The 25585-nt window shown below is 30.6% G+C and overlaps 1 protein-coding gene across 2 annotated transcripts in view; it reads left to right on the forward strand.

Moving 5' to 3' along the window:
* The window catches only part of LOC143067635 (cyclin-dependent kinase-like 1), a 30988-nt gene extending 10534 nt beyond the window's left edge, over positions 1 to 20454 (forward strand). The window contains exons 2-9 of one of the 2 annotated variants that reach the window (XM_076241029.1): positions 761 to 882; positions 1431 to 1503; positions 4075 to 4165; positions 6894 to 7094; positions 7571 to 7653; positions 8166 to 8222; positions 10848 to 11000; positions 13523 to 20454. In XM_076241029.1, coding sequence (XP_076097144.1) covers positions 761 to 882; positions 1431 to 1503; positions 4075 to 4165; positions 6894 to 7094; positions 7571 to 7653; positions 8166 to 8222; positions 10848 to 11000; positions 13523 to 13687 — 945 coding nt within the window. In that variant the 3' untranslated portion in view covers positions 13688 to 20454. The remainder of the gene's footprint in view (positions 1 to 760; positions 883 to 1430; positions 1504 to 4074; positions 4166 to 6893; positions 7095 to 7570; positions 7654 to 8165; positions 8223 to 10847; positions 11001 to 13522) is intronic. The other variant, XM_076241031.1, reaches the window with a different exon arrangement.
* Positions 20455 to 25585: the final 5131 nt, after the last annotated feature.

The raw sequence follows: 25585 nt of genomic DNA on the forward strand, positions 1-25585 counted from the left end.
CCTTCTGTAATCTCTGGTAAAATTTCTTACTATGATATAATCATCTAACATCTACATGTAATGTTATTTATTTTACGTCTTTTTTACGAAGCTCATATTTTTCGAACTTTCTAAAGCCAGCCATGAAGATAACTACATGTACATGTACTTGTCAGAGTTGTGAAACACCATCCTATTGGTGCTGATGTCAAATTTCTTCTGCACACATTACCAAATTGTACTTTTGAGAGTTTTATGTATGATAGATATATTTATATACACTAAGCTGTTTTACATGTACTTGTCAAAGTTGTGAAACACCATCCTATTGGTGCTGATGTCAAATTTCTTCTGCACACATTACCAAATTGTACTTTTGAGAGTTTTATGTATGATAGATATATTTATATACACTAAGCTGTTTTAATTTTTGTGGAATTTTAGATTTCTATTTTGTTTGAAATTTGTCTTATGAAGTTATAGTTCTCTAATTATTTGTCATCTTTTTAGTATAAAAATGGTCATCTAAAAAAATCCCTGTTTCTAGCCAATTGTTGTGGACTGATTCTTTCACCATGACCTTTAACCCTCTGTATCCTCCAGTCCAATGTATCATAAAAGATCAGGGGAATATAGTGTATCAAGCTTACAGATTTGATTTGATTTTACCTTTTTAATTCCTGTGAATTTATGAACCAGGCTTGCCAGTTTGATTTATTTGGATGTACATGTACAGTTCCTTTGATTTAAGGAAAACTGAAATGTTTCTTCTTTTTTTCAGCAATTGAAGCATCAGAATTTGGTAAATTTAATAGAAGTATTCCGACGGAAGAAAAAGCTTCATTTAGTGTTTGAATATGTAGATCATACGGTGCTAACAGAGCTTGATAGAAATCCACGAGGGTAAGTTGGAAAGAAAATAATTTCATTCCATAAAAATAGATACTCATGAAAAATAAATAAATCAACAGTATTTTACAAAAGCATTGCAAATTAAAGAGAAAAGGAAATTGTGTCCAATCATTAATCATTTTAAAAAAAAGTTATTACTTATTATAAAATGACATAAATGATAAACCACAGTAAGAAATTAAAAGGTACAAATGTATCATAAAATTTATAATTTGAATTGTCAAAACATGTCTGGTACCTATTATATGCTTTAATTTGACTGGCAATTGGGGAACACAGTTTCTCCATAGATGTTTAAAACAATGGATGCAAGATTTTTTCACTGTGTTGAACACCCATGGGTGTGCTTGGGCTGTTTCTGCTCTTTGGTCATGTGGTTTTCTTTTTGACACATTCCCCATTTCCATTCTCAATTCCACTGAATTGTTTTGCACTAAATGGTTGTCAGTGTACTTACTGCATAGATAACTTGTTAGAGTAACACACTCTTTACACCCTCTTGAGATAATTCATAATTCATATGATGATTTATTTTTCAGAGTTCCAGAACATTTTACCAAAAAGATAATATACCAAACAATACAAGCTATAAAGTTTTGTCATCAACATAATGTAAGTATGACATTTGAATGTTGAGATAGAATGTTTTATGGTGATACTTATATTAAGAAAAAAAGGATTGTAACCAAGGAAAATTAGTTAAAGAAAAGTAGTTTGTATACATATGTAATTAAATTAATTTATAGGCTAAGACTCAAATCATCACTATATAGTCATAAAACTGTTAAAATTCTAAAAAAATATCAATTGGAATCCTTGGGCAATATATCTTTGCATTCTTCAGGAACAGTTGCCCTTCATAACTAGTTCTGTCTTTCATACTTGACAAAGAAATGTGACTTTTTATTACTACAAACCATAATTTATGGAATAAAGCTTTTGTAAGCTCTTTTGTGGTTGTTAAGTTTCTCAACACTAAATGTAAATTGTAATGAAATAACAGAAATTGATTGTGAAGAGGTGTAATTGGTTGTCTCCAGGAAATGTGTGACTCTTAATAACACAGATTATACCTTGTAATGCTGTACTTATGGTGTTATAGCTACAATGTTTACTCAAATCTTATCACCACAAATGTTCTCTTTAAAAGTTCTCATTTTATTGGATGATTTATCAACAACTAGTGAAATCATTTCATTGATAATATATATGTTGAAAAATTAAAGAATCCATGATATTCTGTTAGTATGTAATATCTAGACAGGTTGACACAAGTCTTGTATACTGAAAATTCAGAAATTTTTGCTGCATTCATTATTTAAAATTAATCATTTTAGACTGAAATGTGGTTTTAATTTTTACTATATTGAGAAAAAATATTGTTTTATTCATATAAAATATTTTCAAAATTATTGCTATTTTAACCCTGTCACAATTTTTGCAATAATAAAAACATCGAAATAATAAAACATCATCACAATATTATAACAACATCGCAATTATTTCCAAATTTTCAGTATTCTGATTCTTAATGAGAAATGCATCTTGATCTACACAGAAATTGGTCCATGACAGTTGTAATACAGATAGAAAGACCAGTCATTCTATTACCATAAATGATCTTCTAAAATCAAGTCAAAATGAAACATACACAATTTGTATTCATACATATATTTCAAATCAGTTATTTATTATGGCTACACAAATTTTGAAGAGGTGTTTTATGATTAAATAAACATCAATCTGAATAATAAATTTTAATATGATTATAGAGTTTTTACACACAAATATTGTTAAAAATGATTTTTTTCTAAATCTCCATTTAATTATTTCATCTGTTTACTGTGTTATGTATAGATTGATAGCAAACAGAATATAAGGTTGTTGTGTGTTAAACAGGACCTTACTTGTTATAGGACTGAATTAGAAATATCATGTCATAGCCATATTAGGTGTATAATTTGATGATGATAGTGGATATAATTTGAAATTGATAGTAATTTATTTGTTGTTCAACATTTCTTTGATATTATCAAATATAGTAAACAAATTTCAATACAATTTTAACTTCAAATTACCAAGAAGTTGATAGGCAGTTTAACAATATGAAAATATGATGTTGCTGAAATACGATATATGTGCATTTTATCATTAAAGAGAAAATGCTTTGACGTTTTTTTTAAAAACTTTGTTTTTATGAATTTTCTCGTGAGAAATTCCAATTTAAAGGTGTGTTACATAATAACATTCATTAAAAATATATGAAACCTCTTTAACAGTCATAAACAAATACAAATTAAGTTATAATATTTGAATCAGTAGTTCATCAGACTGTAAAAGTTACCAGAGCAAACTTTAAATTTTGTGCATAGCTAACTAACAAGCATACTCAAATGATACTTACAAAAGGATAAACATCATGTAATATTTATTGATATTGACACAATGGAATATATTGTAGTTTACATATCATAGCGTTAGAAAAATTAGAAAAAATAAAACCATTATTTAAGTTGTTATGATATTCTTTATGTAATGATGGCTCTTGTAGAACTACTAAGTTATATACTATAATATTGCACTGGAGTCTCAACAATTATCAACTCGCTATTGTAGGTTAGTGTCCTGTCAACACTGAGGTTGTGAGCTCGCCTCCAATCTTTCTTGACCATGATATATATGTGCCAAATTATACTGAAAATGGCATTAGACCAATAATCAAGCAGATAATCAACTCACAAATTGCAATACTAAGCGACTTTTCAATTGATTAAACTCAATAAAACTTTCAAAAATGGTTATTGGAGGTACCTTGTTAATGATGACTGCAAATACAGGTTATAAAATTAATTCTTTGGCATCTGTTGTATAGTGGTTTAAGTAGTAGAACTTCTGTATCACTAGCCTGTCAACATTGAGGTTTTGTGAGTTGGAATCCAGCATGAAACAGGTGCACTCCATTATTAATTGACTATGATCACAGTTTTAAGGTTCTCTCTGACATCCATCAGTACAAACTGAACACCAATCACAAAAGTTGCAAAAAATGAAACAAAACAAAATAAAACGGAACACAACAACCATTTTTTTTCCATCAAAGAAACCAAAGGGAAAGCATTAAATGTTTACTAATCAATAATGAACTTTATTATATGTTACTATGGTATAATTTCTTTATTTCAGTGTATCCATAGAGATGTGAAGCCAGAAAATATACTGATATCTAGACAAGGCACAGTGAAATTATGTGATTTTGGATTTGCAAGAGTCTTAAGTATGTATATTTATTGACTAGGAAGAGTATAGGACTGACAATCTCTTTTCTGGATATATTCATCAAACAAATTTGAGTAATCTTGATCTCAAAAGACTAGTGTATCCTTGTCATATTTTCATGTTCCAGGTTATAAATCTAGTTTATGGTTTGTTTTTTCTTTAAAAAAAATGTTTGCTTAGAATATAATGTGTCAAAGACTGATATTGCTATGCCCCACTTAGGTGCATTATGTTTTTAGGTTCATCTGTTGGTTAGTTAGTCACTTCGTTCGTGAGTCTGTTCCACTTCTGTTTTAAGTTTTTGGTCAAGGTAGTTTTTGATGAAGTTGAAGTCCAATTAACTTGAAACTTAGTACACATGTTTCTTATGATATCATCTATCAAATTTGCTAAATTAGAATTTTGACTGGACATAGGAAACGATAGTATGAGTGGGCATCTGTACTATGGACACATCTTGTTATAGTTTCATTTACAACTTATTTAGACTAGCTTAACAAGTTGCATTGACATCTGTCTAAGTTAATATCTTAATGTCTTTTAGTAGGGTTGCTGTCTACAAAGTATACTTTACATTTTGAAGTTACATAGATATGATATTACAATGCAATGAGAATCTTAGTCTGTTTTACAGGGGTCCTGACCCAACTGATTTAGGAGATAAGTTTAGAACTTATAATTTCCAATTGGGACTGATTTAGATGTTGAAACTTGCATAATGAAGAATATAAAGTCCTTACATAAAACATTTTTTTCTATGATAATATTATTTTTTTTTCTAATTAAATATTTATTTTAATATTTACTGGTGATCATTATTCAGATATTTTTCATTTCAAATTTGTTCTCCCTCTTATCTTCCTCTTCATAAAATGACTTAAAAATGCAGGAATTTAGAAGGTGAGATAGGATCAAAGAGATACTTTTCCTTTTGATCTTGATTACAAATAAATTGTGTAAAAGGACCATAAAATGTGTTTAGATAAAAAAAAAATGTAGACGACTTTCATTGTAGAGACATTATTTCATAATTATATATTGATTGAGTGGCTTATCAGAAAACCTGTATGTATAGTTGTTAATTGTGCATAAAATGCTTTGGTGAGCTTGGTCTAATACAGAAATAAACAAAAGTGTGTCCTTGATATTTTTTCTTTGATAAAAAATAACATACATCACTGGAGGTGCACTGAGTCAACAAAGAAAGACTGTCGTTTTTAAACTTCTCCTCTTTGATGTTATTGTTTTCTCTCTATTGTGTGAAAGAACAGAATTTTATAACAACGTCCATTTAAAAAAACTTGTTTTATCTGTCATGTCTATGATATTTATTTAAACTTGGGTAAACAAAATGACAGATTGTTATAGATCTTATTTTATCTTATGACAACAATCTTTGTTCAAAGAATTTTGTACGAAATTGTTTAGAATTTTTTTGGACAACATAATGTACATTGAAGTGACCTTTAAAAGTTGGTTTATATATATATTGTGTAATGAGAAAGAAGGAAAGACTATATTAGTTACACACAAAAATCCTACAGGCATTTGATGAAAGGTGGCTTTATATCTGCTCTTCGTCTTGAAATCACACGCAAGCTTTTAACATTTAGAAGAGGCGTCAACAATGTAAAAGTTTTGATAAGATCAGTTTTAGGGGAACCACTTATGACAGGTCAAGGATAATTGGTATACAGTTGTTATAGCATTGACACATCTTATTACCATATTTGGTCTCTCCTCTCTGTGTCAAGTGTTTATGTGTGTGAGATATGCAATAAGAATTTTTGGTAGACTATTAAAACAATTTTTGCATATTTTTTTTCATGATAATAATTATTATAATTTATTATTTTTTTTTGTGAGTCTTAAAAAACAATAAGTTGAATAAGTTTAAAATAGTTGTAAACTTCAGTAGATAAATATTTTTTTTTTAAAGTGCTGTAGAAAAAGGAGGGGTTTAGATCTTATTTATGTTTTAGAAGAACAGGGGTCATTTGAACATCAAGTTGGATTAAAAGTCTTCTATTAATCATATAATTTAAGAGAAACTTTTCATCTGTGATTTACAGACATGTCAAAATTACAAATTACTCAAACACTTGTAACAGTAAAAAGTGAAGTATGCCAAAATAAATAAAGTTTGAAATTGATTTTTGAACCATCATATATAATAAAATTATAAAGATAAAGTTCTTTAAAAAGTGCACTTCCAAAGGATATAAATTCTACCACTGTACTGAGTTTTTTTCTCACTGAAAACAGTACAAATTTCTAAATTGGCCAAGCAGTGAAAATATTCAAAATTAGAATCAAAAATATATATGTCCATATATTCCCACAGGAAAACATTCAATCTGAATGAAAGAAAGATATCCCACTCTGTTATATGTTAATTGTACTGTTCTATGTTTGTTGGGGTGAAAATCTGAGCTCTATATATTGTGACAGAGTATATCATCTGACTTTTTTATTTGGACAATTTAAAAAAATATACAGTGAAACCTGTTTAAACCGATCCTCTTAGGGACTAAAAATGTTGTTCGGTATTGACTGATGTTTGGTTTTATCGGGTTCACAACACGTACAAATTGATATGACGGTGCTTAAGGACATGTTTGGTTTATACAGGTTTTCGGTTTATACAGGATTCAGTTTAGCCAGGTTTCACTGTATTATATTATCCTATAGAATTTGTGTATACAACAGTCTGATATTTTTTGCAGCTGGTCCTGGTGATGAATACACAGATTATGTAGCTACAAGATGGTACAGGGCACCAGAACTATTAGTAGGAGACACACAGTATGGACCTCCTGTAGATATTTGGGCCATTGGCTGTGTTTTTGCCGAATGTCTAACAGGCCAGGCGTTATGGCCTGGTAAATCAGATGTTGATCAGTTGTATCTGATCAGGAAAACCTTAGGTAATGCTTTATAATTCATATGCAGTTTGATCAAGTGATTTATAATATAATCTTTTTATAAGAAATTGAAGAGCCATCCAAAAAAAAAAAATGATTTGTCATTTAGTATTGCAAATATTTAAAACTAAAACGATCAAAATCAAAGAAATATTTTCCCCTACTAAAGGTGCTTCAAGAAGTCATTTATTTCCCTTACCTCTCTTGTCATAGAATAAGTATCCTTCTTCTATTCACTTGGATATCGATTTGCTTCTAGACCAATTTTTTTTTTAATTTAACAGAAATACAGATAATTATGTGCAAGTGTATTACAATTCTTTAAGTTAAATATTCTAGATAAAATAATGTTTTATGCATTCAATTTGTCCATGAAAAGGACCTGATAAGGTGTTTGATAAGTATCTGCATTAATATAGTGACGGTGACCACCAGTGCTATGAGAGAGACACGTTTTCAATACAGTGATTATTTTTTAGGTGACCTGTTACCTCGACACCAAGAGATTTTCTCAAGTAATAGTTTCTTCAGAGGTCTAACCATACCTGAACCAGACAGGGTGGTATGTATAGGTGGCTTAGTTATAATGCATTTGCCTATGTTATTGTTCTACCAAATTTCTAACATCAATATTTTTAGATTACATGGCAGGCATGCTATGTGCATTCATTCCTATATAAGTGTATAGTTTGGGCACACATTGGATTTTTGTTGTTGTCTGAGTTGAAAATTTTACAATATTTTAATTCCTTGATAACTTATTCTTTATACTATATTAAATTCAAAATAAAGTACATACAGTGGTAGTAAATGTGATGAACTATAATTTCTTATCCTGTTTACTTTGTTTTGATATAAAGTCGTAGATAATGTCTTGGAAAATTATTGTTGTATGACATCAGAGAAATGAAATTACAGGATTTTTATATCAAGTCAGATTATTGGATTTTATTTCACTAAGAATCAGTTTTCTAATGTAATCAATGTATCAATTTATAAGCCAGATCTTTTTAGAGGAAACTCTTATGTGTACAAATCTTGCCACTTTAATATATATATATTTATATTTTATAGGTTCCTCTGGAAGAACGATTTCCTAACATATCATCAAATGCCTTGCATTTTATGAAGGTAATTTATGTTCACAATGATTTTATCACAGGAATGTTTGAATGAACTGTATACTGTACATGTGAAACAACTTTTAATAAAGTCCATTTTGGAAAAATCTTGAAATTATTGAAATAAATAGAATTTTTAACCATTTATATTTTTGATTGGATGATGAGAAAAAATACACTCTATCTGTGTAAGTGATTATTTACTAAGTTGTGTAAATTTATTGATTAATGCATATGTTTATCAGTTCATATATAAATTCATTATTTGGATATTTGACTTCAGACTTTTAGTGACATACCACAGGTTCATAAATATGATAAATGAAACCAAATTGTTCATTTTTAGCTCACCTGGCCCGAAGGGCCAAGTGAGCTTTTCCCATCACTTTGCGTCCGTTGTCCGTCGTCGTTAACTTTTACAAAAATCTTCTCCTCTGAAACTGCTGGGCCAAATTAAACCAAACTTGGCCACAATCATCATTGGGGTATCTAGTTTAAAAAATGTGTGGCATGACCCGGCCAACCAACCAAGATGGCCACCATGGCTAAAAATAGAACATAGAGGTAAAATGGGGTTTTTGGCTTATAACTCAAAAACCAAAGCATTTAGAGCAAATCTGACATGGGGTAAAATTGTTTATTAGGTCAAGATCTATCTGCCCTGAAATTTTCAGATGAATCGGACAACCCGTTGTTGGGTTGCTGCCCCTGAATTGATAATTTTAAGGAAATTTTGCTGTTTTTGGTTATTATCTTGAATATTATTATAGATAGAGATAAACTGTAAACAGCAACAATGTTCAGCAAAGTAAGATTTACAAATAAGTCAACATGATCGAAATGGTCAGTTGACCCCTTTTGGAGTTATTGCCCTTTTTAGTCCATTTTTAACCATTTTTCGTAAATCTTAGTTATCTTTTACAAAAATCTTCTCCTCTGAAACTACTGGGACAAATTAATCCAAACTTGGCCACAATCATCATTGGGGTATCTAGTTTAAAAAATGTGTGTCGTGACCCGGCCAACCAACCAAGATGGCCGCCATGGCTAAAAATAGAACATAGGGGTAAAATGGGGTTTTTGGCTTATAACTCAAAAACCAAAGCATTTAGAGCAAATCTGACATGGGGTAAAATTGTTTATCAGGTCAAGATCTATCTGCCCTGAAATTTTCAGATGAATCACACAACCCGTTATTGGGTTACTGCCCCTGAATCAGTAATTTTAAGGAAATTTTGCTGTTTTTTTATATTATCTTGAATATTATTATAGATATAGATAAACTGTAAACAGCAATAATGTTTAGCAAAGTAAGATTTACAAATAAGTCAACTTGACTGAAATGGTCAGTTGACCCCTTTAGGAGTTATTGCCCTTTATAGTCAATTTTTAACCATTTTTCGTAAATCTTAGTTATCTTTGACAGAAATCTTCTCCTCTGAAACTACTGGGCCAAATTAATCCAAACTTGGCCACAATCATCTTTGGGGTATATAATTTAAAAAATGTGTCCGGTGACCCGGCCATCAAATCAAGATGGCCGCCACAGCTAAAAATAGAACATAGGGGTAAAATGCAGTTTTTGGCTTATAACTCAAAAACCAAAGCATTTAGAGCAAATCTGAAATGGGATAAAATTGTTTATCAGGTCAAGATTTATCTGCCCTGAAATTTTCAGATGAATCAGACAACCCGTTGTTGGGTTGCTGCCCCTGAATATGTATTTTAAGGAAATTTTGCTGTTTTTGGTTATTATCTTGAATATTATTATAGATAGAGATAAACTGCAAACAGCAATAATGTTCAGCAAAGTAAGATTTACAAATAAGTCAACATGACCGAAATGGTCAATTGACCCCCTAAGGAGTTATTGTCCTTTTCTAGTCAATTATTAACAATTTTCATAAAATTTGTAAATTTTTATTAACATTTTCCCCTGAAACTACTGGGCCAAGTTCATTATAGATAGAGATATTGTAAGCAGCAAGACTGTTTAGTAAAGTAAGATGTACAAACACATCACCATCACCAAAACACAATTTTGTCATGAATCCATCTGCTTCCTTTGTTTAATATTCACATAGACCAAGGTGAGCGACACAGGCTCTTTAGAGCCTCTAGTTTTAAGTATTTTGCATCATGTTCCAACTTCATGTAATTTATATATCCTGAATTGTACATATATCGATCACCTTTCTGTGTGCAAATTTTCAATCCATGTTTAAAACCTAGCATTGACAGACAACTCTCATGGAGTAACCTACTACTCATAAAACACAGGGTTTCTGAAAACCCTTAATAGATAAACTAAGGAGCTCATCTCCCCATCAATTTGAATTCAAATTAATGGTCATGTAAATTTGTGCTAAAAATATTTCAAAAGTTCTATTAAAGTAAATTTATTTGTTAGTTTTATCAAACAATATCACATTCACTTTGATTTCTCACTGTATAGATATTATTCTTAATGTAGATCAGTTGAAATGGTATTTTGACAACTGAATTTTGTTATATCTTAAATGAAAATTTTATTTTATGTTACTATTGCATAACTCATATATATCATATTATCATATAGATACAAGACTTGAAATATTTGTTTGCAATGTATAAAATACATTAATTTTTATCTTAGTGCTGTTTACAAATGGATCCAACTCAACGTTGGAATTGTCAACAGTTACTGGAACATCCATATATGGATGCCAACAGAGATGCCCTTGATCCACCCAATAGACCAAATCGTAAGAAGAACCCATCACGCACGAGTACACACGTAAGTGAAACGGTAAGATGCCACGCCCATGCGGTAAGATTGTGTGCTGATGCTTGGTTTTAACAGCATTGCACTGAGTGGCATTACCATTATTTTATATTTTTCACATACAATTTTGCATTATATATTCTCTATATATCACACTTTACTTTTTAATAGACAACGGAACCTATTTACCATTTATAAGCTAATGAAAAAATGATGATGAAATTATTTTGTACTTTAAATTTCTCTGCCATTGATTTCAACTGCATGCAAATATGACAACATGTATCAGTTTAATTCTTTCATGAAGATTATTGATACATTTTTTGGGATATTTTAATGTAGTAGAATAGGATCTCTGAATAAGATCTACTTTTCTTCCCTATGTGCACAGATATAATGTTGTCTAGATAAAAGATTGCCATATTTGATGATGTATGACACTGTGTTTGTTTGGCTTTGTTTTTTTCTGAACAACACAGTACACAGTATTCTGTGAGAAAAATCTGCTCTTCTTTTAAAACTGTATCTTGGCAAGAACGAAATATGTCCATTGGAAAGTAGGCAAATAATTTGAAAATATATGAACAATCTTTTGACTTCAACTGACAATGAATCTGGAATTTTGTAGTCAATTTATTAACTTCTATGAAATAGAAGGCTAATTATTAATCTAGAAATAAAAAAAGAAAAAGAAGAGGATCTACCATTAAGAAAAGCATAGACCTCAGCAATAAGCCATTGCGTAATTATAATTCAGTGAGATAATAAGTTTGTCTAAGCTTTGCAAAATAAATAACTTTCATGAAATCTCTGTTGTAATAAAATAGAGATGGAAATATTATTGAAATAGTACAATGGTTTCTTACTTTATTCTGACCATAAATATGTAGGACTCTAATGTGCGATGGTACTCTAAAGTGCGATGGTCACGCTAAAGTGAGATGGTCTACGCTAAAGTACGATGGTGTATCACGCTAAAGTGCAATGGCTGTTTGTTCACTAAAGTACGATGGTTTATCACGCTAAAGTGCGATGGACTAAAAGGGTAAAGTTAAAGGGCTTAAAGTATTAAAGAACACGGATTTAAAAAATAGTTTTCTTGCGAAAGCTAATACAAGGTATTACCGGTAGTCTTAAGTAATCATTGTTTTAAATTAAGAAGAACGACCACGTAATAATTGCTAAAATGGTAATTTAGGTGTGACAAAAATCTATATATCATGTATATGTTTTTTTTTAATTCAGGCCGGTATCACATATTTGGATAATTGGTGTAGCTTGTTGTTCACACAGTCTATCACTAATGTGAACATCTCCTCTCAAAGTCGTCATTGTAAATTACAAATACAAAATTTGTTCTAATTTTTTAACAATTTATGATTTACGCATGGAAACATGACGTACCTTTATTTTACTGACTTTACTTTTCATTAAAATCAATATTTGAACGGGGACGGCAAAGTAAACTGCAACATAAACAATGATTTCAATGTATCCGTTAGTTTTAAATAGAAACAGGATAAAGGATATTTATGCGTATACTTTTGTATCTGTATAGTAAGATGGTCGACTGCAGGACAAAAGTCCTTTTTCTAGCACCGAAAAAAACCCACATTTGCTTTAGCCGACAAAACACAGTTATCATATTTAAATTGAGTAAGCCATGGCATTTGCTTTAAAGTTGTTAATCAAATATTCTACATTTATCTTTCGACATGTCAATTTTTTGTTTGTATAAAAGACTGTTCACGTCATAATCCATAGTACGTTTATTACGTCTATACTTTCGCGGACAATCACACTTTAGCGTGTGTAGGTATCATACTTTAGTGTAGACCATCACACTTTAGCGTGACCATCGTACTTTAGCGTCCCCATCGCACTTTATATAAAAAAGAAGAAGCGGTTTGATTGACTATGAGACAACTCTTCACAAGAGACCAAATGACACAGAAAGTAACAACTATAGTTCACTGTATGGCCTTCAACAATGAGCAAAGCCAATACTGCATTGCCAAGATTTTGCTTTGTTTTGTCACATATGGAACACTTCACTTTTCACAACTAAGTGTGCATCTTGTGTGTTTATACTATATTGATATATATTTTGTGCTCAATTAATTATTTTCGTTGAATCTGAAATTAAACTATTGATTTCTGTAGAAAATATATTTGCAATAAGTGTTAATGTAAGAAAAATTTAACTGAGATATGTGTTCATATTTTTCAACTTGGAGAGAATAAGGATCAGAAATGCAGAAATCATGCAAGTTCATGATAGAGAAACATGTTAAAGAGGGAGGAAAAACACATTCAACGTGTTTAACTCATAATTTTAACTCATATTAGCAGCTTACAAATGCTCAAAATAAAGTATATTTGTATCTTTACAGAAAAGATCTAACTGATATTATGTAACATTGATCATGGTTTGGTTAACAAGATAAAACAAAATTGTTACAAAAAATTTAGAAAGTCCAATTATGCCTTTATAACCAGGTTAGATATTGTATGTTTACATGTATTTTTCTTCTTCTATTTTTCAGACAAACTATCATCATTTATATCAACAACTGCCTCAGCTGCACCATAACACAATGAACTCTACCTCATCACCCACACCTACATTGAACCCTCCCAATAAGTCGTACTTTCAGGGGTCAAAGAAACCAAAGCCACATTATAATGACCATCACCTTCCAAACATCTGACTCCTCGGTCAAGGGGTTAGGAGGTTTGATGGTAATTGACCACTATCATCACTTGACTGACCCTGGAGGCCATTTTCTACATGGGAGCATCAGACGACTGGTGTGCTGCACACCAGTTTGTTACTGCTTGGTTTTATGACTGTCCTGGAGCGTTACATTGTGACAAAAGATTTATTGACATTATGTTGTAATTAAATGGGAGATTTTGTTGTGATTTGGTGGTTTCTCATGGTTTCTTTATTATAAGGAAAAAAAGTGTTGATTTAAATTTTAGAAATAAGAAAAATTTCAAAAATGTCTTTTAATCAAAGGAATTTGTTAGGTAAAAAAGTTATTATTTATTTTAAGAATGAGAGTTTAATTTCAATTTTTTCAATTTTCAATTTTAATTATTCATTAAATGTAGAGATATTATTTAGTCTCTGCTAATATTGACTTTTTATTAAAATGGAATTATTTATATTAAGAAGAAAAAAGCATAAAAGCATGAGATTCCACCAAAAATATGGTAATGTAAAATTTCAGGACTAGTCCTTATTGCTAGGCAACCACCATATATGTCAACAATTAATTGTAGTAATTAGGTATGTAATAATTGGTTTAGATGGTAGTTATTTTAGAGCAGAAATTGTAATAGATTGTGTAAAAGGGAAGGTGTATATGATATCTTATGTTGTGAAAGGTCTTAACACTCTTACTACTACTATTATCAAATAAAAAAGAAGAAATGGAATATCCCATGTAAAATTTGGAACTAGGTTATTTGTCAAGTCATTTATCTTATTAAGAGGATCATTAAGGGGTTTGTCTGGAGACATGTCACACCAAAAAAATACGACTTCCATATAAGATGTGTGAATAGTTGTTACTTTCATTTGGATTCATGAATCATGTAAAGTTGTAAAAATATTTACAAAGAAACAAATGAAAATATATATGATGTGCTTAAGTGACCAGAAAACCCTTAAATCATTCTCTTTTTCCCTCATTGAAATTACAGTTAACTCTCGTTGTCTCGAACTCGGTTGACTCGAAATTTCGGATGAGTCGAAGTTTGCACGTGGTCCCGAACTTTGTTCCATATAAATGTATGTAATTCGACTCCTGATGACTCGAAATTGGATGAGTCGAAATTTCGGTTGAGTCGAACTAAATTTACGATCCCAAGGTTAACAAAAGCATTAAAAATTCATTATTTATCTCGAACTAATAGACATATGTCAAAACATGACCTCCGGCATTTAACTGGATTGAAGAGTTAATCTGACAATACACGTGTAATTAAATTTCCAGTCACTGACCACTGTATTGATTTATGACATGCTATTTCCACGAGTGTTTACCTAAGATTTTTTATAAATAATTAGTGATGCATTGTTAATGTTCATGAAAAAGTATTTAAAATGTTTACAAAACAATTAATAGTAATTTACACTAATGAACTTGGGTGTGTATAAAGTAAGGATTATGACTTCCTTTGATGATCACCTAAAAACTACTCAATCGGCGTCTTTAATCTTGTTGTATTTTCTTTTGGAAAGAAAGAGTGAGATAACACAAAATGAAGAGGAATCTAAATTTTCTAAAGTCTCTTGTATCCGAGAATAAACAATTTTGTCAACTATAAACGACCTGAATAACGGAACTATCGATTGGAAATTATTCTCTCGGATAAAAGCCATAGGAAAAGGTTGTAACTGAAACAATTGAATAAGTAAAAATAATGTTACTATAATAATGAAAGACCTTGACATACAAGTACATCGATCTGATACCAGAATATCGATCCCCTTCCCATTTTCACGCGGATTTATTTTAGCTTTACCAAGCTAAGCAAGAGTTGTGTCCCTTGTTCTGTCAAACTTCCGGTTTTCGTTTGAGTCGAACTACGTGTATCTTGAAATATTTCTCTGGTCCGGCTGACTTCGAGATAACGAGAGTCGACTGTATATCAGAAATGTGTTTTGTAAAATATAAACGTGTGATAAAAAAAACATTCATCCCCACCCCCAATTCACATAATTGTTACTTGCGCACACAAATATATTCAGGAATTTGAAAATACAATATATTTCTTTTTAAGGTTTTGTTTTGGAATTTGTAATAAAGGAGTTTGTAATGAAATCAGTGCTAGGCTTACCTTTTTTTATTGTCAGTACTAATTATGTATGTTTGTGATTGTGAAATTGTTTGTTTGTTCTGTTTTGTTGATGTACCATGAAAGACGAGAGATTTGGGTAAGATTTTTCATTTGGGCTAGTAAATTGGATGAAACTATTTACATTTTCAAAACCTAACAAGATTGATAATACTGCATTGACAGAGAAACAAAACCGAAATGCATGGGTTTTTGACTAAGACAATACACAGAATCTGTTTACACTTGTAAGGTAAACTCACGCATAACATGGTGGTAAACATAAGCTTTCCCGTGGACCAAATTTTTTTTCTTAGTAAAATTATGTACAACATTCCTGAATATTTAATTATTTTTTAAACTTTGATCTTTTGTATTTCATGATGCTGTTTTTTGTTATTTTTTTAATCCCTGTGTATTTCAAGGTATCTTTGTGTATTATCTCCCCTAAAATTTTGTGTTTCATGATACCTTTGTGAGTTATCTTCCGTTATCTTTTGTATTTCATGGTACCTTTGTGTTTCCCTTATAGTCCTATGACATATATGTTAACATGTGGTTGCCTATAGTGTGTTATCTTTACCTAATAATTTAGTTCTAGTTATGCACCATAGCCAAAATTTAGAAATTTTAGATTTTTAATATTTTCCAAAATATGCTAGATTTAGGAAATAAACTTTACAACTTGGTATGAATGAGGATAATATAAAAGTTATTTAAAGAGATATGACAATATATTGACTTGTAGTATTTTGCCATCACTTCTATTACTTACCCATCAGTTTAGATATTTTTAGATATAGGGACTCATTTCCCAAGTTGATCTTTTGTTAATAGATACAAGTAGATGTACAAATTGTATAATTGATAAAACATATCTTAAGTTCAAATATGATATGTTATAAATGAGGCTTTTCGAACATTTCAGAACAAATTTTACTAGAAAATTATACTTGTACATTTCAGAACAACTTCAATAAGAAAATATAGTTTTATACTTGTAAGTACTTATACAAAAATCAACATATACTTGTAACTACCTATACATAGTCAGCTTTTATCAGTCTCTGATCATCTTATAGCTGTAATTGCAGTCAAGATAGTTGTGGTATAAAATATCCAATTTTAATATATTAGTCATTTGATTAAATTAACAATGTGCCATCTTCAGTAATAGTTATAAATATATTTATCTTGTCATTGTAAAATTAATATTATTTAGTTTATAAGTGATGTGCAGAAATCAAATTTTAAGGAAAAAATAGTGGGACCTGTTTCTTGGTATTCCTTCATTTCCTATTTTTGGAAGGTTTTAAATAATTTAAACTTTAATTTCTAATTAAAGTTAATTATATCAATTAATTGTAACATATTTTTTTAGTGTTTTTGGAGATCATACAGTCTAGGGTTTTAAATATTTTAAAACTTCAATCCTTCTTGAAATTTCAGGGAACTTTTACAGAAGTTCCTTCAAAATAAAGAGTTACCTGCTCGATTCTAGAGTTAAATTTTTGTTAATTTCCTCATTTTTCTGTAATTTACAACTGGACTTTTTTTATTTTTGCCGTCTTCATTCAGGAACAGTCCATGGTTTAATGCTTTAATGTATGGATTACTATGTCAAACCCTTCAAGGAATATTATAGACCTATCATTAGAAGCTTTTTCACGAACAACAATGGCACCTTGAGCAAAATGATTTTTCTCTTTTTTATTTTGCTGAAGGATGTTTAGTTATCAACATTACACTTTACACAGACTACAGCAGTCACGTTTAAAAGCAAAAATCTTTTTTGAATTATTTTTATATATTGAAACCAAAAACTGTTCAGGGGAAAATCTGTTAAACCTCAATTAAATTGGTTTCAATAAGAAGTTTTTTTCGATTGGCTCTTGCTAATTTTTATAGTCAGAAATAATCAACACATTTATTGCTTATGCTGTTGATATGCTGACATTTAGGAAAACTTTATATTTTTTACTTTTATGTGTCTTGATTCACACATTATTGTAGATCAAATTTACAGTATTTTGGACATTTTATTAAGATTGACTTAAGAGAAAAACCGATTGTATCTGAAAGGGTAGCAGAACGTTCCATGGCTTTAAATATCAATTCAGAATTTTTTGTTTTAAATGATTTTTTTTTGTCTTCATTTTTGTTTGCCTTTAATAACCAATCCAAATAAGGATGTAAATTTAACTAAAAACATTAAATGAAATTCAGATTTATTTGAAACCGGTGAAAATGGACACGTTTAGAAATTTTCACAGGCAATTTGTCTAACTACATGTTTGTTTATTTTCTTGCATTTTTTTTTCACAAGTGTGTTTTTCTTAATTTTCTGAGCACTATTCTAAAACCAACTAACTTCTGTTGGCACCTTATTGTTTTGCTTTCTGTTGCTTCCAGTATTTGCCTCCCATGAAATATGGCCTGTTTGCTTCTAGTTTGAATAGTATATTTTAGTATATACTTCCAACTATGAGTACGTTGAGAGTGGTATATTCATCTGTTTATAAATTCATTTTGTCATTGTCATCCTGACACCAATTTTTTGTCTTATATAAAATTCATATACATATCACTTATTTGGCACCAAATGCTCTCTGTACAGTTTCAGTTTTAAAAGAGTTAATAAATAATTCTGTAATTGCATATTCAGAAACCTCAGGAAATTAATTTCAAAGACATTACCCTAGATGTACATTTCTTGAATTTTCTGTCAGTGAAAAAGTTGTAATTTTGGATTAACATTACGCTAGCAACCATTTCAAGTTGCATATATTGGTTTTTGATGTTTTATTACAGAATCAAACATTTTACAACTCATAAACTGGAATTGGGTCTCATAGTTTGTTTATTGAAACATATATATTTATAGATCGTTTTACTATACCATTTGTGTATTTTGCAAGGTCTTTGTTTAGTGACAAAATATATTAATTGTAGTGAATGAATGTGTTGTTTTTTTATTTAATTGATAATGGTAAACTTCATATTGTACAAATATGATGTATGTTGAAATGTATGTAGTTATTGTATATTTTATCATTGTTATCAGGAAAAATCTTTTATGAAGTTTTGCATAGGCTTTAATGAATTTTCTGAGATTTATAATAGATAAAAGATTGAACATTGAATTATACAAGAAGCATTTTGAATATTTTTTTTTTTATAGAAAAGTTGGCTTTAATAATTTTTGAAAAGTACATAGCCAAGTATTTATGCAGTCCCTTGTTCTATATTCCAAACAACCCCTCAAAACTTGTCGCCATTATACAATGCTGACTTTTTGCCTGTCTCATAATTCCAATTTAGGCACCAAAACAGTGTTTATCAGTTGGAACAAAATAAAGATGATGATTGTTTGTAAATAATAGCTAGGGCATTTCAAAATAACCACTTAATATTATTGCACATATCTACTGCGTAAATATGGAGCAATAACATTTGTAAGCTGAAATTGCCTTTTGAAGAAAAACTTTTTAAAAGATTTTTTTTATAATTCATGCAATTGCTTTAATGATTGTCAAAATATTTTGTTTTTAGTTTTAGTGAGCAATAAGTCTAACATAGAAGAATATTAAGATATAATTGCTGGATTGGTGAATCATGTATATGTTATTCCTTCTTCACCAGATATTGTATCAGATGTTTCAAGTCTGTTTGACTTGTTTGTGTCTTGTATTTGTTTATAAATCATACAATTTGATTACAGTGATATTTAATTTTTGATTTGTTGTTATTAACATAAATTGTTCATAATATAATTACATAATGTGTCTCTCTGTTTTTGGAAAAATAAATGTTTTTATAGAAAAAAAAACATTGAAAAATGCAGTTGTCCAACAATGATGTAATTGATTCAACTGACAGTGTTATTTTATAAAAAGTACAACAATGACATTGTGAAAATGAGTATTGTAATTTCACAGATGAAAATTTAAATTTGATATTCTCTAAATAATCATTTGAAATCATGTTATGTAGCAGTTTCAACATTTTCAAATAAAAGTCATGGATAGAAATAATTAACATGTTTCAATTCCTTTTCTCTTCTAAATAATTCAAAATTCTAAACTCATCTTCAATTATAATTTATGAAATTAATTTCCAATTATCTTGCTAGACTTTATATCCTAGAAACTTTGTATCATTTTCATGTCACATGAAGCTAGAATAGTTCATTTAGTTAATAAGATCATTCATTATATTTTATATGAATGTGGAGTCTTATATTAATTACAAAACAAGGTTAAGATATGTACAATGAAATAGAATTAAATAAAAAAAACAAAGACACAAGGAAATATTTTTAATTCTTCTAAAAAAATATGCATTTAATTGTTAAGGATTATTTGACAAACTGTTAACTTCTTTTTCTGATAAACTATGGGTAAAGGCTTTCTAGAAGAGACAACCATGTTCACACATAACATGTGCATCATTTTTTTTATGTTTTTTCCTCCATTTTTTGTAGCATCCGTCCTGTTGTTTTGGTTGTCTGGTTGTAGACTATAGTATACAATTTTTTGCCAAAGGTAGATCGGGTTTTTGTCAGAATAATCTCAACAGTCTTAAACTTGTTACCTGTATCTAGATACAATAAATGTTATCAAATCATGAACTTGCTGTGTTTTCTTTCTTTTTTCCGTATTAGACATTAGCATTTAGGTATAATCATTTTGTTGTCTTAGCATTCAGGTATAATCATTTTTGTCGAGCCTGCAACTTTTGTTGCAGAAAGCTCGACATAGGGATAGTGATCCGGCGGCGGCAGCGTTAGCTCACTTCTTAAAAGCTTTATATTTTAGAAGGTGGAAGACCTGGATGCTTCATACTTTGTATATAGATGCTTCATGTTACGAAGTTTCCGTCAGTCACAGGTCCAATGTCCTTGACCTCATTTTCATGGTTCAGTGACCACTTGAAAAAAAAAGTTCAAATGTTTTGTAATGTTGATTTCTCTCTTATTATAAGTAATAGGATAACTATATTTGATATGTGCGTACCTTGCAAGGTCCTCATGTCTGTCAGACAGTTTTCACTTGACCTCGACCTCATTTCATGGATCAGTGAACAAGGTTAAGTTTTGGTGGTCAAGTCCATATCTCAGATACTATAAGCAATAGGGCTAGTATATTCGCTGTATGGAAGGACTGTAAGGTGTACATGTCCAACTGGCAGGTGTCATCTGACCTTGACCTCATTTTCATGGTTCAGTGGTTATAGTTAAATTTTTGTGTTTTGGTCTGTTTTTCTCATACTATATGCAATAGGTCTACTATATTTGTTGTATGGAATGATTGTAAGGTGTGCATGTCTAGCGGGCAGATGCCATGTGACCTTGACCTCATTTTCATGGTTCAGTGGTCAAAGTTAAGTTTTTGAGTTTTGGTCTTTTTATCTAATACTATATGCCATAGGTCAACTATATTTGGTGTATGGAAATATTTTATGATCCTTATGTCAGTTGCACAGGTTTTATTTGACCGGGACCTCATTTTCACGGTTCATTGCACAGTGTTAAGTTTTTGTGTTTTGGTCTATTTTTCTTAAACTATAAGTAATTGGTCAACTATATATGTTGTATAGAAGCATTGTTAGCTGTACATGTCTGTCTGGCATGGTTCATCTGACCTTGACCTCATTTTCAAGGTTCATTGGTCTTTGTTTAGTTATCTTGGTTAATGTTAAGTTTATGTGACAGTTGTAATAAAGCTTAGCTTTATACTTAGGACTATCAACATAATATCAATGATTAGTATAGAGGCGAGACATTTCAGCGTGTGCACTCTTGTGTTGTCTTAGCATTTAGGTATAATCATTTTGTTGTCTTAGCATTCAGGTATAATCATTTTGTTGTCTTAGCATTCAGGTATAATCATTTTGTCTGATCCAGCCAAAAAAATCATACTTATACATGTACAAGCAAAACAGTGATGTACATATATTTTTAACCTATAATAAGAAATCAATCACTAAGGGGCACATGATATGGTTTGCAATATGATTGTCCTAATTCAAATACTTAGTAAAATTGATGATGGAAATGGGGAATATGTCAAAGATACAACCAGACCAAAGAGCAAAAAACAGTCAATGGCCGCCAATTGATCTTCAACGCAGCGATAAAATCCCTCACCTGGCCCCTAAATAGAATTGTGTACTAGTTGATGAAAAAATGGACATTCCACTAAACTCCAAAACATATAAATGAACTAAAAAATTAAAACATACAAGACTAATTAAGGCCAAGCGGCTCCTGACTTGGGACAGGCGCAAAAATGTGGCAGCGTTAAACTTGTTTTGTGAGATCTTAACCCTCCACATATAGCTCGAGCCAATGTAGAATAAAGAAACACATAGCAATATGCACAGTAAAACTCATTTAAAAGAAGTCTGAGTCCAATGTCATAATAGGTAACAAAAGAAACTAAGCAAAATGACAATGAAACATAAATAAAAGAGGGGTGAAAGATACCAGAGGGACAGTCAAACTCATAAATCAAAAATAAACTGACAACACCATGGCTAAAAATGAAAAAGACAAACAATAGTACAAATGACACAACATAGAAAACTAAAGAATAAGCAACACGAACCCCACCAAAAACTGCGGGTGATGTCAGGTGCTCCAGAAGTGTAAGCAGATCCTGCTCCACATATGGCACCCATCGTGTTATGCTATAACAAATCCGGTAAATAAAGGACTGCTAGCACTGACATGCCAGCTCCAGACATTAATTAAATTGATTGAAAGTAAGGTTAACTTCATATGCTATTTGATAGAATTTTGAGTATGTCTGAAAGCTACTTGTGAATCTTAGGAAAACTTCATAGGCTATTGGATAGTATTGTTATTAATATGATGGTTTGTGGTGAATCTGATAGAAGGTGCATTTGATATGAAACTTGATAGTAATGTCTCAATTCAGATACAAATGTTTCACTTAGTATGGTATGTGTTAGCATTGTACATGAAGGTCTGAATTTTGTGGTTACCTCAGGTGCAATGATTCACTCAATATGGAATGTGATATAGTTGGTTGTATCCGAAGATGAATGATTTCCGGATAATAACTTTAGTATTAGTTAATAGAAATCAATCAAATTTTAACACAAGGTTTATAACCACTAAAGGAAGGTTGGGATTGATTTTGGGGTTTTGGTCCCAATAGTTTAGGAATTAGGGGCCAAAAAGGGGCACAAATAAGCATTTTTCTTGGTTTTCTCAAAATAACTTTAGTACATGTATAAGTAAATAGAAATCTATGAAATTTGAACACAAGATTTATGACCACAAAAAGAAGGTTTGGATTGATTTTTGGGAGTTTTGGTCAAAACAGTTCAGGAATTACGGGTCAAAAAGGTAAAAAATTAAACTTTGTTTAAATTATTGGGGTTCTTTGATATGCCAAATCTAACTGTGTGTTTAGATTCTTAATTTTTGGTACCGATTTCAAATTGGTCTACATTATGGTACAAAGGGTCCAATATTAAAGTTAGTTTGATTTTAACAAAATATGAACTCTAGGGGTTCTTTAATATGCTGAGTCTAAACATGTACTTAGATTTTTGTCGAGCATTCGACTTTAGTCGAAAAAGCGAGACTAAGCGATCCAACATTCCGTCGTCGTCGGTGTCGTCGTCGGTGTCGGCAGCGGCGGCGTCCACAAATATTCACTCTGTGGTTAAAGTTTTTGAAATTTTAATAACTTTCTTAAACTATACTGAATTTCTACCAAACTTGGACAGAAGCTTGTTTATGATCATAAGAAAGTATCCAGAAGTAAATTTTGTAAAAATAAAATTCCATTTTTTCCGTATTTTACTTATAAATGGACTTAGTTTTTCTGTGTGGAAACATTACATTCACTCTGTGGTTAAAGTTTTTAAAATTTTAATAACTTTCATAAACTATCCTTGATTTGTACCAAACTTGGACAGAAGCTTGTTTATGATCATAAGATAGTATCAAGAAGAAAATTTTGTGAAAATAAATTTCCACTTTTCCGTATTTTACTTATAAATGGACTTAGTTTTTCTGCGTGGAAACATTACATTCACTCTGTGGTTAAAGTTTTTAAATTTTAATAACTTTCATAAACTATCCTTGATTTGTACCAAACTTGGACAGAAGCTTGTTTATGATCATAAGATAGTATCAAGAAGAAAATTTTGTAAAAATAAATTTCCACTTTTCTGTATTTTACTTATAAATGGACTTAGTTTTTTTGCCAGAAACAAAACATTCACTCTGTGGTTTAAGTTTTTAAAATTTTTATAATGTTCTTAAACTATCCTGGATTTCTACCAAACTTAGACAAAAGCTTGTTTCTGATCATAAGATATTATTCAGAAGTAAATTTTGTAAGTATTCAAGTTGGTCAAAATCGGGGTCCAAAATTAAACTTTTGTTTGATTTCAACAAAAATTGAATATGGGGTTCTTTGATATGCTGAATCTAACCATGTATTTAGATTTTTGATATATGGATAATGGGCCCCTTTATCAAATTGGTCCAAATCGAGTTCTAAAGGGTCCAAATTGAACTTTTATTTGATTTCATCAAAAATTGAATTCTTGTTGTTCTTTGATATGCTGAATCTAAACATGTACTTAGATTTTTGATAATGGGCCCAGTTTTCAAATTGGTCCAAAATTAAATTTTGTTTGATTTCAACACAAATTGAATTTATGGGGTTCTTTTGTATGCTGAAGGTAACAATGTATTTAGATCTTTGATATTAGGGCTGCGTTATCAAATAGGTCTACATTGAACTTTATTTGATTTCATCAAAAATTGAATTCTTTGGGTTCTTTGATATGGTGAATCTAACCATGTATTTAGATTTTAGATATTGGACCATAATAGGTAATTGTCCAATTTAAATTTTTTAAGTTCTTAGACCACATTCAATCTGTGTCAGAAACCTATTCTGTGTCAACTATTTAATCACAATCCAAATTCAGAGCTGTATCAAGCTTGAATGTTGTGTCCATACTTGCCCCAACTGTTCAGGGTTCTACCTCTGCAGTTGTAGCAAGCTGCGCCCTGAGGAGCATCTGGTCTCAAATACTAAGTTGTACTGAAATAATTAACTTCTTAAAGAATGTGATTAAATGTCAATAAAGTCTGAAGATTTTTTTCACCTCAGATACCTAGGTGCACTAATGCTTATATGGTATCTGTTATAATTGTTATCTGAAGGTTTGTTGTTTACCCAAGGCTCAGAGGAACAGCTGGTATGGTATTTGGTAGAAATGTAATGTGAAGGTTTGTTGTTTACCCAAGGCTCAGAGGAACAGCTGGTATGGTATTTGGTAGGATTGTAATGTGAAGGTTTGTGGTTTATTGGTGACTCAGAGGAATATGTATTATGGCATTCATTAGAATTGCAAGCTGAAGGTTTCTGGTTTTACCTGAGGCACTGATCAGCACTTGGTACGTGGTAGGTTTATGTTTCCATCACTCCATCCATAATAAGTGCCAAAATAATATCCAGGATTATAGAAAAGGACATTTCATCTCAAACAGTATCATAAATCACAAGATGTGAACAAGGGTTCCTTCAGACAGGAGTAGAAAAAAATAGTTTCTATTCAAAATTTGGACACAGAGCTAGGTCTTCTACAAATGATTTTACACCTCTGACTCTCACAGGGTTGATTTTGGTTTGCCCACCACAGCAAATGTTAGCCATGGCCTATGGCCTGACAACCGGGAATGCCTAGAAAGGCTGAGATGCATAGGT

Source organism: Mytilus galloprovincialis, chromosome 3 (genome assembly GCF_965363235.1).
Source record: "Mytilus galloprovincialis chromosome 3, xbMytGall1.hap1.1, whole genome shotgun sequence".
NCBI lineage: Eukaryota > Metazoa > Mollusca > Bivalvia > Mytilida > Mytilidae > Mytilus > Mytilus galloprovincialis.